Source organism: Pseudovirgaria hyperparasitica (genome assembly GCF_010093815.1).
Source record: "Pseudovirgaria hyperparasitica strain CBS 121739 unplaced genomic scaffold EJ05scaffold_12, whole genome shotgun sequence".
Lineage (NCBI taxonomy): Eukaryota > Fungi > Ascomycota > Dothideomycetes > Acrospermales > Acrospermaceae > Pseudovirgaria > Pseudovirgaria hyperparasitica.
The window spans coordinates 146,902-162,973 of NW_022985560.1; the positions used below are offsets into that span (position 1 = coordinate 146,902).

At 49.5% G+C, this 16,072-nt stretch overlaps 7 protein-coding genes across 7 annotated transcripts; 5 read left to right on the forward strand and 2 right to left on the reverse strand.

Moving 5' to 3' along the window:
* Positions 1–129: 129 nt before the first annotated feature.
* Positions 130–1,138, reverse strand: EJ05DRAFT_512416 (ribosomal protein L28e). The gene is made up of 3 exons (XM_033748335.1): positions 1,048–1,138; positions 868–962; positions 130–801 (listed from the first exon to the last, which is right to left on the reverse strand). The coding sequence occupies exons 1-3, from the start codon at positions 1,088–1,090 to the stop codon at positions 487–489; spliced, it is 453 nt and encodes a 150-aa protein (XP_033598275.1). The 5' UTR covers positions 1,091–1,138; the 3' UTR covers positions 130–486.
* Positions 1,139–1,544: 406 nt separating this feature from the next.
* Positions 1,545–1,981, forward strand: EJ05DRAFT_487660 (uncharacterized protein; the record flags this gene model as incomplete). The annotated part of the gene is made up of 2 exons (XM_033745629.1): positions 1,545–1,596; positions 1,647–1,981. 2 exons carry the CDS (start codon positions 1,545–1,547, stop codon positions 1,979–1,981), a joined length of 387 nt encoding a protein of 128 aa, XP_033598276.1.
* A 543-nt stretch (positions 1,982–2,524) lies between these two features.
* Positions 2,525–3,975, reverse strand: EJ05DRAFT_467222 (RNA-binding domain-containing protein). The gene is made up of 2 exons (XM_033742835.1): positions 3,626–3,975; positions 2,525–3,575 (listed from the first exon to the last, which is right to left on the reverse strand). The coding sequence occupies exons 1-2, from the start codon at positions 3,646–3,648 to the stop codon at positions 2,621–2,623; spliced, it is 978 nt and encodes a 325-aa protein (XP_033598277.1). The 5' UTR covers positions 3,649–3,975; the 3' UTR covers positions 2,525–2,620.
* A 177-nt stretch (positions 3,976–4,152) lies between these two features.
* Positions 4,153–4,519, forward strand: EJ05DRAFT_502305 (Tom7-domain-containing protein; the record flags this gene model as incomplete). The annotated part of the gene is made up of 4 exons (XM_033747232.1): positions 4,153–4,182; positions 4,231–4,277; positions 4,328–4,356; positions 4,410–4,519. The coding sequence occupies 4 exons, from the start codon at positions 4,153–4,155 to the stop codon at positions 4,517–4,519; spliced, it is 216 nt and encodes a 71-aa protein (XP_033598278.1).
* Positions 4,520–5,138: 619 nt separating this feature from the next.
* Positions 5,139–7,762, forward strand: EJ05DRAFT_512420 (uncharacterized protein; the record flags this gene model as incomplete). Its single annotated transcript, XM_033748336.1, has 5 exons — positions 5,139–5,900; positions 5,951–6,709; positions 6,760–6,974; positions 7,035–7,199; positions 7,251–7,762. The coding sequence occupies exons 1-5, from the start codon at positions 5,428–5,430 to the stop codon at positions 7,760–7,762; spliced, it is 2,124 nt and encodes a 707-aa protein (XP_033598279.1). The 5' UTR covers positions 5,139–5,427.
* Positions 7,763–10,858: 3,096 nt separating this feature from the next.
* Positions 10,859–11,711, forward strand: EJ05DRAFT_487664 (uncharacterized protein; the record flags this gene model as incomplete). Its single annotated transcript, XM_033745630.1, has 3 exons — positions 10,859–10,958; positions 11,233–11,392; positions 11,549–11,711. 3 exons carry the CDS (start codon positions 10,859–10,861, stop codon positions 11,709–11,711), a joined length of 423 nt encoding a protein of 140 aa, XP_033598280.1.
* Positions 11,712–13,612: 1,901 nt separating this feature from the next.
* On the forward strand, positions 13,613–14,774 carry EJ05DRAFT_477899 (uncharacterized protein). The gene is made up of 4 exons (XM_033744335.1): positions 13,613–13,784; positions 13,831–14,118; positions 14,166–14,295; positions 14,352–14,774. The coding sequence occupies exons 1-4, from the start codon at positions 13,698–13,700 to the stop codon at positions 14,489–14,491; spliced, it is 645 nt and encodes a 214-aa protein (XP_033598281.1). The 5' UTR covers positions 13,613–13,697; the 3' UTR covers positions 14,492–14,774.
* The last annotated feature ends 1,298 nt before the right edge of the window (positions 14,775–16,072 follow it).

Here is a 16,072-nt window from a genome sequence, read left to right on the forward strand (position 1 = left end):
AATTTCTGTCAGAGTTTGTGGATGGGCTTGGAAATCCAATATTGAAAGAGAACTTAGACGAACTGCTACAAACCGTCGCATTAATGATGACAGATAACAGCGACGACTTTTTCGACGTAGCGCAGCGAAATAAGAAGTATGGCCGAGTGGATAGGGAAAATGGTGCGATCCTGATCGAAAAGGTCATGCAGGGACAAAGTGTGGCGCAGAGTCCGTCCAGAGCGACGGCAAGTGAGAAATTTGCTACGATCAGTTCAAGGTTTGGAATGAAGTAGTCTCTGCCCCTATGTATTCCGTAGACAGTTTGAGCAAGTATGATACCAGAATGAGTAGCACGCGCTATGTCGGCCTCTTTCATGTTTTGCATTCAATATGCTGCCATCATGAAATCTCTCATGACGCAAATATACATGTAATGAGCTACTGGCATCACAGAACGCCGTATATGCCGTTTCCCTTCAATCCTTCAACTTCACAATCAACCGTCTAGGCCGCCGCCTTTGCCGCCTTCCCACCCCGCAGCTTCGCGGGCTTAGCATCCTTCTTCTTCCTCTGCAGCTGGCGAATGGCACTGGCGCGAGCAACGGCCTCTGTCCTCAAATCGGCGCGGTACCCCTTCTTGGCAGTGCTGTTAACGATGGACTTGTAGGTACGGCGCGAGGACTTGCCAGCCCCATACGAGGCGGCGTTAATCTCGAGACCGGGCTTGTTAGCCTTGTTGGGCTTCTTGGTAAGAAGTGTCAGGCCACCATCCGGGTTGGGCTGGATGCCGATGGCGCGGTCATTGGCGTAGCCTTCGTACTGTGTTATGTATGAGTATATTATGCTTGGTTTCATTTGGGACGAAACTCAGAAGTGTATGTATACCTTCTTTGCATGCAGGTTGGTCAGATTCAGGGGGTCGCGTGAAAACTGGATGCCACCAGCAGTTTTGCGCTTTACGAGGGTAGCATGGTTACCACCTATACACACACCGAGGGATTAGCAAACGACTCTTTCTCGAGAATTCATTATACGCATTTGACTGAGCGCGCGAATCAAACGTACGGCTGATGAACCAGAGAATATCTTCTGAGAGATTGGAGGCCATTGCGAGGATATGAGCGAGCAATTCTATTGCTCAAGATCTGTCTGCTGTGCGGCTTTGTCGATTGTGGATTTTGGTCGATATTGAAGTGTGCACGCCGAGAGTTTTTCCGCGCCGAACATCCTCTGGCGAGCGGACGTGGTCCGTGTGTGAGCGGAAAACCTGATGACGAATCGCGGCGGCTACGGAGTAGTGTGTTAGAACCAACCTCAGTTCTGACTTCCCGTGCTATTCTTCATCCCACTAGACGTTTGATAGTGCATCTTCTTTGTCCTTTTTCTTTTCTCCAAAATCTCATAAGCCCGTACCAATCCACCTACCCTATAAGTCTTGGACACACAAAGCGGCCGATTCGGTCGGCCACGGCATCGTTAACTTTTCCCTCCGCGACAGCAACCGTTAGGAACACATCCCCTCACACAGAACCTCTCCAAACTTGTGTAACACACTTGCTAACATGGGCTACCTTCTCTACACCCTATCCTTCGCTGTTGTCGTTATCGGCACAGGTCGGTTTTTGTAATCAATTCCGCAAAGCCTCCCGCTGACTCTAACTTAGCCCTCTACTTCACACGCGCATTCTGGCTTCCTTATATGCCTGACTTAAATCTCCCTAACAATCCTTTCTACCGCTACACCCGCCTATCTACTTTCAGCGACGACCTTGAGAGTGGCCTGACTTCATCTAATTTTGATCTGACGATTAACATCGAAGCTGGTGATTCACGCCAAGGACTTGATGACCGAGGGAAGAAGGAGGTTCAGAGGATAATGAAGAACAAGAGAGTAGGTTTTGACGAAGCAAGGCGGATATGGATGCAGGAAAGGTTTAAGAGGGAAGGCATTGGCGCGGACGGACGGCCCAGAGATCCCAAATTCGTCAGTTTTTCTTAAGTGTTGGTTGCGAAATGGAGACCTGATACGGTCATTAAATTAGCCAGCCGATGTGCCTTTCGATTGGCTGGTTTCTTTTGTATGCGTTGCGATTTTTGACTGTACCTTTAGCGAGTCGGCGTCCTGGAAGTGTGCATATAACAACACGCGATGCATGTTAGGGGATCTTAATATGCAGGAAAAGACCCGAACTTAAACTGGTCTGACCTTTTCAAGTCTTGGCTTCTGCATTGCAGCACGTTTTTGTCTCTGTTCATTCTATCAGGTCGGACTATAGTCTTGAGTATTGCGAACCAGCCACAAGCTCTGACAAGTATTCGCGTGATGACTTGCCTGAGACTAGCCTTTGTGATATGTAGATTAGTCTAAAGTCCTGGTATGTATAAATTAAGCGCGACGCCAAGATGGAATCATGAAGTAGTTGTGTTCTTCACCACCATAGGGTACTCACAAGTACTCATCTCGACGTGTTTAGACGTATGTGGTGCCTGGACAGATATTGGAAGCTTCGTGAAGAATGGAACTATCGAGCATATCAATCACGGGTCTATGTTGTCCTGATCAGGCTACGATTACTATTGAATATATAATTACAAGCTCTGTTGATACATTGGCAAGTTCATAGCCATCTCAAACGCACTAGGTTCTCGGTGGCTGTCCTTGCTGCTGGAATCCTGGAGGCATGAAGCCGGGGGGTCCACCATATCCAGCCTTGGAAGGGGGAGGTCTGGAGGGCAGTCCAGATGGAGGGGGTGGTAATTGAGACGGAGCTCCATGTTGTGATAGATTGGGCGGCGCAAACCCAGAGGGTATCGACTGGAAATCTCTATTTGGGTAGTTAGATGGTGGTGCAAATCCAGCGGGTATTGACTGCGGAGCGCCGGGTCGTAACATCGGGGGTGGCGCAAATCCAGTGGGAATTGGTTGTGTAGGGGTATTCGGTATCGGCTGGGGTGCTGGCGTCTCAAACATCTGCGGAGGCATCGCTGTCTGTGGTACTTCTACACCATGCTTTCTTGCTTGTGCAGCAAGCATACGCTCTGAGTCATCACCATGACGTTCGCCTTTTCCATCTTTCTTGTACGCGTATTGAACAGAGATTTCTTTATTCATAAGAAATTGGCCATTCATGTTCGCGATTGCCTCATCTGAGGACTCGAAGTTGGAAAACGACACAAACCCATATCCTTTGCTGAGATTAGCATCGTCCCGAGCTATTTTGGGAGGCGCGATAAGGCTTCCGAAGCGGCTGAAGGTATCGTATAGTGTCTTCTCGTCTACCATAGGGTCGAGATTTCCGATGAACAGCTCTGCGCCCACTTCCACAGTCTTCTGCTTGTCAGCAGAAGCCTTGTTTACCCTGATAGGCTTGCCATACAGACGAACTCCGTTCATGATCTTTGCGGAGTAATCTGCATCCTCTTCCGATATAAATTCTACAAAGCCGTAGCCTTGATGGGTCTGTGTTACGCGATCCTTAGGCAGGTGAACGTTTACTATGCGGCCGACCTGAAGCATCAATTCCCACACAAGGGGATCGGTGACGCGTTCGTCGAGGTTTCCTACATAGACTGTCGCCTCTTTATCTTGTTCCCTACAGCTGATCAGTACGTCATCCTCTAACGAAGTCTAGTCTACACAGACCAGTGTCTTGTAGTGGCAGCCATTCCTACGTGAGAAAAACTGCTTGGAGTTGAGATAGCTTTGCAATATTGATCTTGTCGTCGAGGTCGATAGCAGATTGAGAATCCCGAGAAGGTGGGAAAATCTAAGTGGTGGAAGATTCCGAGTAGGTCGATCGCTGTGAGCAGAATGGTAATTATGGGTGGTTTAAGTTGGGAGCGTCACGCAAGTAGTGCTAAGTTCGAAGAGTCGAGTGCAGAACGGTGTTTATAAGTATGACCGACGACCCGACGTAGCTTAGAAACATAGTTATACTGTGCCTATGACGAGATTTAGCATCAAGTTTCCAGGATATGCGCTTTCGAAAGGATGTCAAAACAGCTAGCGCAAGTAAGCAAAAGAGGTTAGAGTCACAGATGCTGCGGCTCGGTTGCCGAAATTCTGCCGGCATGCTAGCTTAGAGATATAATACTGGTCTGCACTGACTTGCAATCACAACCCCAAAAGAACGCTGTGTGCATCATCCCAAACCTCGTATCACCGCCATCATGAAACTTACACTATCGGAAGAGTCCAAGGTTCGCACCCATTATCCGCAAGGACGACATGCAACTAACTTCCGCTAGGAGCGCATCGCGAAGGTCATCGATGTTTCACGCATCGCAATTCATTAGTAAAACTTCTTCAGCACTATGGTATTACGATTGAGCTAACATCTTACAGTGGCTACCTCCCATTAATTCTCTACCTTGGTATGTCTCGACGACCCATGGTCTTGTGCCAACCCTAATCCAATTCCCATCAGGTTATACTCGCAGCGAACCCCGGCCATCGTTCCTCCGGTATGCTCCAAACCGCAACACGACTGCTAGCATGGACTCATTTGAAAACAGGCTCTTCTCCCCCTTGGGTTAGACGACTACTATGCGCATACCTTTCTCCCCTCGTAGCAATTCTTTCTATCTGTATCATATTCAACTCAGGCCATGAGCCTAATGTATCAGCGCGAGATGAAGGAGTTGGAAGCAATGTATTTGTTAGGACGGAATTGGTGGTTTCAAAAGCATAACGAAATGGTTGTACAACATTGGGTCTACTTGGAATTATTCTCCACAGAACACTTGCTGGACCTGATGCCTGATTGCCCTGACATGAAACTTAGTCATCCTAGTATGATATGAATTCAAGCAGAATGCTTCGATATATCGCGCTGGAATTACCACGTCTTCCTATGAGCAATTGTGCGAGACAGGATGCAGACATTGTCTGGTGCAAGAGCTTTAGCACGACAAGCCTCAAAGCACAGAGCCTCGCCAAGTCCTCTCGTGCATCTAAACCATAAGCGAGACGCCTAAAACGTGCTCCTGAGTTCAACATTGGGAGCGAAATGAAGAGCAGAAGGCAAGCTGTGGGGCTTCGCCAAAGAATAAGAAGCCATGGGTGCTGTGCCATACCGAAGTGCGAACGGGAGCTGTCCAGGGTCCGTAACCAATGGATTCCCCCACGTGGGACCTCTTACTAACACCACCATCTCACCAGCTGCGGCATCACCATCCACTGTGGTGGGCCGGCAGCATGAGAACGCCGAGAAATCTATTCGAGACCATCTCTCAGTACCTAGATCGGACACCATGCCCTCCCGCTCCGTGCCTCTATCCGCATGTGCCCCGCCATACATGTGGAGCCGGACAGGTACCTATTCCTCAAAGCGCATTGCATATGTACTCCTGTATACCCTTGATCACCCTTTGCGTTTTCTCTTTATGCCCTAAAAATAGTTATAGTCCCCGCCGAGTGCAGGGACCGGTCATTACATATCGATTATGTCGAGTCTCCCTAGTGTTGGAGACATCCTTATGTTATCGCAACTTGCTTGGCGTATAGGGAGGGCATTTGTGGCTGGAAGCGAGGCAGCACCGCAAGGATTCATCGAAATTGAAAAACAGGTCTCTCATCTGTCAAAATCATTGAAATTCTTTGCTGAGGCTCTCTTTTCCAATCCGGACAACAATATACTCAACTACGCCTCGGCGGACACTAAGGATGGTGTTAGGAAGCTTCTCTCATCCATACAGCAGACACTCCAAGATCTCGACAGTCTCATCTTTGAACATCAAAGTACCGTCAAGAAAAGTACTGAGGGGGGTTGGACAGTAGTGCGAACATGGAGTCCTATGGTCCTAGCAAACTACAAGTATATGATGTGGACATCTGAAGGTGGCTCTCTCGAATCGTTGAGGGACCTTCTACAAATGCATACGAACACTCTCAAGCTGACCACACATGCTGTACAGAGGTATGTGGCCCTGGTCGTATATTATATCGTTGTGTGGCTCACGTAGGCAGTAATTCTCTCTCGAATCTAGAAGAAGCAGTACGTAGTATATCTGAGAAGGTTCGCCGAAGGCACCGCGAATCAGCTACAGATTTCGATGAGAGAATACATGAGGTTAGCCGCTCCATACATGCAGCAGTTAATGGTCTTCCGAATACATCGATGGACAACTCAGAGATAGACTCCGCGTCGCCATGTTTTCCGGCAGAGCTGGAAGACCTTTTGCCACCCCCGCCGCCTCTCAAAAGCTCCAGACGTGGACTGTCCGCCCCGACAGCGGGTCAATCAGAACTACAAGCTTCGTCAGTGGGAGATCTAAGCGCACCCTCACGACCTTCGAGTCACACGAGTGGCTCCAGCTCGGGCAAGTTTGATCCGAGATGGAGCGCTCTAAGCGGGATGAACTCACGTCCTCTGTCGCTGAGTCGTGCCAGTATGGGTCGGGAAACGTCCATAAGAAGCCAAATGTCATATCAATCAGGCGACTTTCCTTGCGCAATGGGTAGTATGAGTCCTGTAGAACCCACGCCACCCCATCTCATGGCAACCGATCGACACAGCAGTATAGTGTCAATAGAACCTCTGCCTCCTTCAATGGTTATGGAGATTGATTCGCACTCGTCTCTGAATAGAAGAATGGATACACTCCCCGTAAGTCAGCCTCGAATTTCTACCAAATCTATCCGACTCGCGAATGCTGTCGCGACGGAAAGACAGATGGACAACTTCCAGGCTGATGCCTTCAAAAACTCTGCAATACTCTGTGACGTGTAAGCAAATCACTCTCCGAGCTCATGACTGAGGATGCTGACAGTAACAGACGAGGTACTGCGGTCGAATGGACTCGTTCAGTGCCTATCGATCCGGAAGAATACAATCCATCTAATCCATACGGAGTCGAGTTAGTACAGGCCATGGAGTCATGCCGCTTGTGTATTGTCAAAAAGCGCGAAGTCTTACCCCAAGGAGAGACCCATATTGCAACGAGCATATGGGCTTTCAGTGACGATGGAGCCATGCGGATGCAGCAAAAGCGTAAGTAGTAAAGTCCACGAAAGCAAACTTACTTGTGTATTGACCTGACCTTGCGTACAGTCCAAGACCATACACAATACATACCATACTCCTCATATTTTTCCTCGGAGAAGATCTCACTGTCGGTACCTAGCGAGCTCAAGTTCCACGACGTCGTCTACGGCTCACGGCCGCTCCAAGTCTCAAGCACGAATTGGATCAACTACGTAATTGAAGACGCACAAGGTATATGCCACATCTCCTCGTCTGCTCACAGACAGCTGATCTGTCATACAGCTGCCGCATCCTTCCAAAACGAGCTCATGTCAAGCACGCTCATTGCGCAATTCAAAACTGAGAAGACTCTTCGCCTTCACGAAGGTATCACCAGCGTCCTCACCTACCAAGAGCAAATGTGCGGCATGGAAAACCTGCGGGTATGGGAAGACGAAGTGACAAAAGGCATCTTCGCTATGATACACTTCTCGGCACAGTTCAGGCCTGGTTATTTCGCATTCTGGCTCAACAGTTCACAGAATTCGATCCGTGTGAAAGACGATGGCGGCTGTCAGGTGAAAGTCAAGGGCTTGCGGATACCGCACGGCATAGATGTTAAAGGAAAAGGAAAGGCATCAGATACGCTGCCTGAACCAAATCAGACAGCGAATGGTGGGAGGAGAGGCAGTGAGCACAAGCGATTTGTGACGGGCGCGAGGATTGAGTTCTCGAGCGAGGTGGAAAAGTATGCGTTCCTGGATTTGGTGAAGCAAGTTCAGCAGACGATGATCATGCTGCCAGATCTAATGTAGCAGAGAGAGGAGAAGTTGCATTTACGGCGTATGGTTGATTTTTTGCATAGTCATGGAGACACTTGCGCAGTCAAAATACTGTCATTGAGTGGTGTCTTTTGCTCCTAGTTGCGAACGCATAGTAGACCGCAGTCAACATTAGCAACGGTACCTGTGTTATGATAGTGTTTTTGTACGATCCAATTCCAACTTACATCTTATGATGCCTGGCATTGGATTCAGTCCCCCGTGCTATATGTACGAAAGTGATAAATCTCCTCTCCTTGGAATGCATGCGTTGAAGTGCATACTGCTACTGCTGACTCGCTTCCTTCGTGAAATTTGGATGCATCTCGTGCGCGGAAACATCAAGAAGTGGTTCTCAGAGCGCACGCAGCTGTTGTAAAGAGCTATAATCAGACTTAGTGTACCTCAGCAAAGTTCATATCGTGGTAGGAAGATCTAACATAGGTAATTAGTAGTGGGACAATGATGCTATAGAATCGCCGAGTACAGAACCACCTCGAAAGCGCTACTTCCTCTACTGGCTATGTCTAGACTTATCACTTCCACGCAGTGTTTCCTTCGAAGCACACATAGTAGGTGAAAGTGTTGTTAGGGGCAAGGCGACCCATCGTCCAAGAAACCGTCGATCGATTGCACCAATGGCAGTATATCCAGCGCGGAATTGCCCAAGCTGGGACTTTCTTCAAATTACATTCCGGGAGTTAGTGTACAAACCAACTCGCTCTCTCTTTCGTTCTTCAACGTCAACCCAAATTCTCTGCCTAAATGGCCCTCCGCGGTACTTGCCTTTCCAGAGACTGCCCTTTCAACAGGACCCGGTCCCTGTTGGCTACAGCGCTACTAGGACTCACCGGTAGTTGATTAATGCAGCTCCGGCGAGAGGAGACACCCTTTGCATCATTGGGCACCACCAGCAGCTCAAACTCTTCGTCCTTATGCAACAACATTAGTATATCTCACATATCCACCCGCGCAGGACCGCCATACCTCAGCGTTTCGAACGCGTTCAGAAGCTCACTAACCGCTCCACTCCCAGTGCTCGTCCTCATGCTCCACATCCTTACGGACTCGGAGTACCTCAAGTATTATAGTCTCCGAATCAGTAAATGGCGAGCGTGTAGAGCGGTTGTTAGAGCACCTAGAGTCTAGCAACGGCGGCCTTTCCACACCTCCACGAGGGTGGGGCGAAAAGGGCTTTTTATGGCCCACATGACCCTGTTTGCGGTGTTCTTGGTCCGCGACCAGAGGGACGGGCGACCAGGTGAGCGCATAGCGATAGTAGAGGAGGTAAAAGAGGCCATTGTGACAGCGGAGGAGTGGTGATTCTGTGAGTTTGAAGGTCAGTTGTCCTGTGAATAGCTGCGATGGATATAGCTGCGTAGGTATAGGTATCCAGGGCTGGCAGGATGTTGTAATGTTGAGGTAAAGTTTTGGATTTGAGGTACGCTACGCCGTCTAAGTTGTGGGATTATGAGTTTAGAGGAAGGATCTAATGTCTTCAAAATCGGCGGAAAAGCGCAATTGAGTACTTTCCGTAGGGGGACTGGGTCTTTAACTTACGTAGGGTTTTCAGATGTTGAGCTTTGCGCTCAAAAGCTACGCGTTGTAGTAAGGTTAATATTGCTTTGGCTTTGTAGCTAGTTACTACGATCGTAGAGGGTGGTCTCGACAAGAGACATCTATCACAACAGTAGCCGGCCGTACGTCGGCTCAGGACTGTGTAAACAACGTTCTACGCCGTAGCTTCCACTTGTCATATACCGCCAAGGTCTTGGGAACCACTCTCTTAGCTTGTTCCATGATCTCATAGACCATAGCACAAGCACTAACCAATCCCCATGCTTGTATAATCTGACGAATGCTATATGGTGTTGTATCTGGTAAATATTGCCCCTGAGTAGCCAGTCATGGCTCCCATCATTGGGGTATGGTCTTTATAGGGCTAGGTGCACGCAAAATGGTTATACGATCGAGCTTCGCAGATGTCGTCTCTGGCCAATACCAATATAACTGTTACGGCATGTTTGTGTCTTCTTCAACACTGCCGTTCCCCTTGAACTGGTAAACGGCTGCGCAGGCAGTGTGTATGGTTTGAGTGTGCGCAAAGACTCATACTGCGCCTTTTGATGTACTGAGTTTGTTTTTGGCAACTCGTGCCGGTGTACCACCGGTCCTTTGAAGTATGTCTCCCTTCGTAAGGTTCGTCAACACTTCTTGCTCTTCGTCAACGCGGATCAACTGCTAGCGGTCCCAACGCTGTAGTATGTATGAATGACCCAAGCTCTTCCAATATTACCTCCAGTGATTTTTCATTGTGGTATGCCGGTTCCTATTGAGCTATGAAATCAAGTTCGACGTCCGTTATGGGTTCTCTCAGATCTGGCTCAACTGACGTCTCTTTCTGCAGCTGCCCAACACCACGCGCCACGCCTCCAAGGCGTCATTATAGTTTTACTCCGTGTCGCTCTAATCTCCACCAGCGTTTTAAAGGTTCACTGCCATTGCATCCAACACGACTTTCTCGTAATCTGACAAGGCTAACGTGACATCCAATAGGTCTCACTCTCGCCACATTCCGACTGTTTGTACGTCGAAAGCCCCAATATTTCTCCTTCTCTCGCGGCTATAGCAAGTTCTGGATCAATGGCTGACCCAAATCGATACAGTCCATCTCAGATGGAGTGTTGATACTCCAAGGAGAGACGGCCACTGCCCCTACAGCAGTTGCAGCAACAGCAACAGCAACAGACAGTGGTCACCTGCCTCCAACTGCGGGCCGGCCATAACTCCGGCGTCTCAGCAGTGGGCCGGGGAAGTCTGGGCAGGCCTACCGCGACCTTTCACGGTGAGTGAGGTCATTCCAAGTTGGTCACCGCGATTGTGCAGTAAGTTGCCATCTGCTGATTAGCAACCTCATATATTGATGTTGACTTGTAGCAAGGCCCAGTAGCTCATTTCTGGTAGTCCTGACTTTGTGGTCCTATGTAGGGGGACGTGGTGTTCCTAGAGAAACATCTTCGGTGCTGTTGTAACGCGCAGGGCCATGTCTTCCATTTCACAAGTGCCAGAGGCCAGGACAGCTTGATAAAAATGGCTTCTGGAGTACTGTCTCCTCATACCTCGACCATGCCGGATTATAATTGCTGTAATGTCATTATAGTGCCAGATTGGACCCGCATTTGGGTCCCACGTAGGTTTAAGTCAAGCAGTTCTGGTCGTCCGGACAGGCGAATGTAGGCAGTTCAAGTATCACTTATCTTGATTCTTGTTGTGACTTAAGCGCGAATATCGGCGTTGTAGTCACACATGTCGAGATGTTTACGTTCTCGTAAGGTCAAGAATCAGCAAACCAAGAGCATACTTTGATGCGGCTAGAATATGATGCCGCAGACGTGAGCTTCAGCCTTCTGAAAACACTCACTGAAGTTCTTTTCATTCGAACAACATAGATCTCAGCATTCTAGAATCGCACGCGGAGCCTCTTCCCGTTTCGATGGCACCAAAACCGATCTCTGTGAGGCACATATTGCCAGTACTAGGCTGTCAAGGTGCACTTATCGGCTTCCTACGAGCACACATGGAGGATGAGATGCCTCCAGAGCTCCGAATATCAGCTTCTCAGGGGTAGGTATAGAGTCTCACTCATTCATGTACCCAGTATACAGTGTCCCGAGAGCATACATCACTCAATGGTCACGAACTGCGGACGTGCTGTGCAGAGTGTCCACTGTCCGAGCGGCGTGTGAGGCAGCTCTGATAACGCGTATGATGGGTTTACAGGCTTTCTCTGTGGCCTTCCGTTGCATTACTACCACCACCATCATTTATCACAACTCCTCCAGCATCCCTGGCGATGCAGCCAGCGTCTCGTGAGTCCATGAGTGCAAGCACAGCCACAGCCACAGGCCCAGGTCGCCTCGTCGCCCAGCCACCGGCAGCATAGGTATGGCAAACACTTGCGACCTCCTTAGCGCTGCGGGAAGCTTGTGGCCTCCCCCTCCCCCTCCCCCTCACCGAACATGTGGGTCTTGCTAGCGGCAAGAAGTCGCGATAGACGTTTAGAAGGCCTGTGCGGGCTTCACGTTTGGCTTGCGTAAGCCTTCACACTTCGCCCAACCATCCATGTATGGACTCCAGAATAGATGGGCTGCATCCCCTGAGTCCGGGCTACAGCCTCCCGTTAAGCTCAACTCCACAGCTTCTCGGGCAGTCAAGATATCGGCCTGGCGCAAAAGCAGAGTGGCAGATTCATCGATCAAAGCAATCTCCCGAGCTTAGCATCGGGAACATGACCATTCCCTATCCGGACGAAGAAGTTACATCATGTGCTTCTGTGTGGTTCGATTATGACAGCTTTGACAGCAATGGTCGTTCCTGCCCTGCTTTTGTTTTGATCCAGGCCTAAAGGGGTCGCGGGATAGTTTCGATTCTCACCAGCTCTCGAGCCCCCACGTCCGCCTTAAAAACTCGTCTCTCCTCGCCGATTTTCCTTCTCTTCTTCACCCAACAACTCATCTTTCTCACTGCTCTCTACCTTCATTCTCTTCTCTCTTCATTGCTTCTTGTTGGCAACCATTCCTTTACCTTCCTCCACTCTCTTCACCTTTCCTTGACCATATCTCCTCTGTTACCAGTCACTCATTCATCATCATGTCTTCATCTGGTTCTTCCGCCGGTAGTTCGCCAGTTCGCGAGACTTTCTTTGACTACTCCGAGCCCGCCTCGCCAAATTCTGTCAATACTGCTGACACCATCCCCTCGCCTGGTTCCACTTATGATCATCAGCATCAAGCTGTGATCATTCCTCAGCACCACCAGTATCCCCCTCATGTTCGCGCCAAGATCATCGAATGGTCCAACATCTTCACCGGTCTTCATGACCAAGAAGTCCGTGACCAAATCTTGACGCTTATCCAGGATGAGGAGAAGCTCACGGTCAAAGACGCCTATCGTTCCCTTCTGAAGGCGATTGTCTCTACGCCAAGCGATGTCCTCCGTGGTGGTATGATGGAAAAGTATCTCTTCGAGCTGATTCACCCCTCCGAGTTCGAAGGTGTTATCGACACCTGGCGCATGAATGATCTTGTTCCCTTTGTCCGTCTCAATCCCGCTGAACACCGCGAGTACATGACACGCTACCTCCATGTCGCTTGCAATACTGGGTCTTCTGAGGCAATCCTGGCCGGTGTCAACAACCTCGCAGAGTTTTTTGATCTCTTGAAGACAGTAAGCCATCTTGATCCGATCTGAGACCGCTCGCTAACACCACATTCAGGAAGTTCCGCTGATCAACGAATGCACTGAGCTCAGACGCACTGTTGACAGCCAGTTTCTGTTCTTCTACCAGGACATCCGCCAGTCCCACCTGGCTAAGATCCTAGTCGACAACTTTGCTGAGAACCTGTTCCCGAATCTCTGCTCTGTTGCCTGGGTAAGCGCTCGGGTTTACAATAACCTCGCTCGCTCTCCCGTGCTCTATCCTCATAACGGCTATGAGACAATGGTTCGTATGCATATTGTCTCTCCTTTGCCCGTCACCGATCGTCAGTCGTTCATGACAATGCATGCTTGGGCCCAAGGCATCATTGCCGACTACGGTTCTCCAGTTCGCACCATCACCTGTGAGGTACGTGGTGGTAACATCGCGTGGGCCACTTACACGATTGAATTCTACAGTGTCGAGCATGCTATGCGCATGGTCGAGATGCAAGGACGTGTTCGCTCTTGGATTCAAGTAAGTTTCGCTCCATTTCTCATCATTTCCGGCTTCACATCTGACTTCAGCCAGACTCCCTCCATCGGCGGCATCGTGAGAGTTGAAATCATGGCGCCATCCGAGCTCCTCTGTCTTACAGAACTTGTCCACAATGGCTTCCGTGGAGACATTCAGATCCCGCGCTGCCCACGTTATCCTCATCGCACTGCCTCAATGATCATCGCTCCTCCCCACTTCGTTCGCGTCGACGATGTTCGCACCACTCTCATGCTTCGCAACTTGCCCAATGGAATGACCTCTGTAAGTTCTGCCACTCTTTTTTCAAGCTTTACTGACACAGACATAGTTCGAGTTGAAGTATCTCATCGACGGTATGGCGCGCAACATGTACAACTTCTTGTATCTCCGCATGGACTTCCAGACCGGCAACAACGTCGGCTATGGATTTGTCAACTTTGATGATCCCGATGCTGCGGTCCAGTTTGCCGGTAAGTGGCAAGGCTTGACTTGGATCATCAACCATACCACCAAGGTCGCGGCTGTTTCTTACGCCACTACTCAGGGTAAGGAGAACCAAATCGCTCGCTTTCGCAACTCTGGTCTTCGCCTCCAGCCTGCACCAAATCGTCCCAAGGTACAAACACACCTTGACTACAGTCTTCCAAGCTAATCATTTCTCAGCTTTTCGTCTCGCTCTTCGACTTCGCCGAAGAATCTATGTCTGGACGCGCCTTGGGTGAGGAGATTCCACTTCCCCACGTCGATAACCATACCAAGCTCAATCGTTCTGTTATGAATGGTCGCAACAACGGTAAATCCCTTCACCCAACTCATCTTTGCCTCTCTCATCTGACATTGTCACTTCAGGTCTTTACAGTCGCGCTCGCCGCACCGGACAGGCAAACCTCATGCAGGGCTTGTTTGACAACGGAAACCCACACAATCCCCCAGAGTTCGACTCTATCTTTTCTTTCGCTCATCAGTTCAGCGCTGTCTACAACAAGTGATGTGCTCTTTCCCCATCCCTCTTCTTTGGTTCGGCTTTTGTGTCTGGATCTGATGGTGATTGGCCAATGTGGTCTGGATGGATGTCGGTTACATCTTGTTTGCGTTCTGGATTTGAATCTTCTCTTCTTGTATCGTCGGCCTAGTGGTCTTGACGCCTTTTAATACCTTCACTGTCTCTGTTTATCTTGTCGGCGAAATGGCGATACTGTAGCGAGATCTTGTATCTCAACCACCTCCTCTTATGGAGCAATACAATAGTTAGATACCAATTGACATCATGGCTTGTCAATCATCCTCGCTCTTTCTCGTCTCTCATAGTGACTTGACCTTACCGCAATAATAATAGACTTAGACAAGCGAATAAAGGCGAGGAATTTTCCTACCGGATCCAAAAGAGTCTCTCCATAGGGAATTGTTCACGTACTCAGCATTTGCGGGCACTCCTAACATCCCCCTTCCCCGTCGACTGCAACCACGACGATATATCAGCGCAACAGCCATAACCTTGTCACAAACACCAGCAGCGTTTCTAAAATGCACATCCGCATCTCTTTTCGCGTCCCTTAGCTATACCATCCCGCATTATCACATCAGCGCGCAGAAAGCACGCAATTGACGCACGCCTCGTGCACCACCACGCCGCAAGGTGCGCCACGACTGAGGTAACGCAGTCAAGGATAAGGGAATCTTTACGGCCGTCCGGTGTTTCAGACGTTCACGTAAGCCGAGGAAAACTGGATCGAGCCACAATTGCTACGACGATGCAGATCTAGATTCGCAGGTACATCCGAACGATATTGCCTACCACAACATCACGGATTCCCTGGGCTAAGCGTGCAGCAGTATGTGTAGTCGAAAGCTGATGAAGTTCTGGTCCGGTTTCCTGAGGTCGCTTGCAGCTCTGGCAATAGAAAGTTGCCTGACAGTACCCGCGCTGGTGAGAGGAAAGAGACGAGTGCTCGTGGTGTAGCCACGCTGTCGTGTACAATACACGCCCTCTCCTGAGGCGATAAGGTTGGAGAAGATGTTGAGCATACTGTGCGCTAAGTATTCGAAGAGGATGATGACGTCCAAGGCGACTTAGATCCAGCGTGAGATGAGTGTCGTAGTCCACAATGTGGTAATAATAGCAGACGGGTCAACAGCAAACAGGAAGTCGGTCCTTTCTATTGCGTAGCTACTGATCAGATATGGCAAGTCTCCAAAGCTAGTATATGTGTTGCAGTACGAAGACGACTGGAAGGTGAGATGCGGGTAGCTTGTGGCTTCCAATGAGGAGCAGTATGCGGTGACAGCAGCGACTCTATCAAGAGAGGCATGTTTGCTCGGGATGATAGCTTACCTGATTGCGTTTGTAGCGAACTGAGAGACGTCTATATCCAGGAGTTGGATAAGAAGGAGCGTCAACAGGGCAATAATCAAGGGGAGGATCAAGAGCTCGAAATGATATGCATACACAGATGAACTGTGAGCAAGTGAGGATAACGGACGCTAGGAAAGCTGCTGAAGAGAAAGACCATCCCGTATCTGTCCAGAGGAGAACGAGGGCGTTCGACCCGGGAGTCGCGTCCAAGTGACTC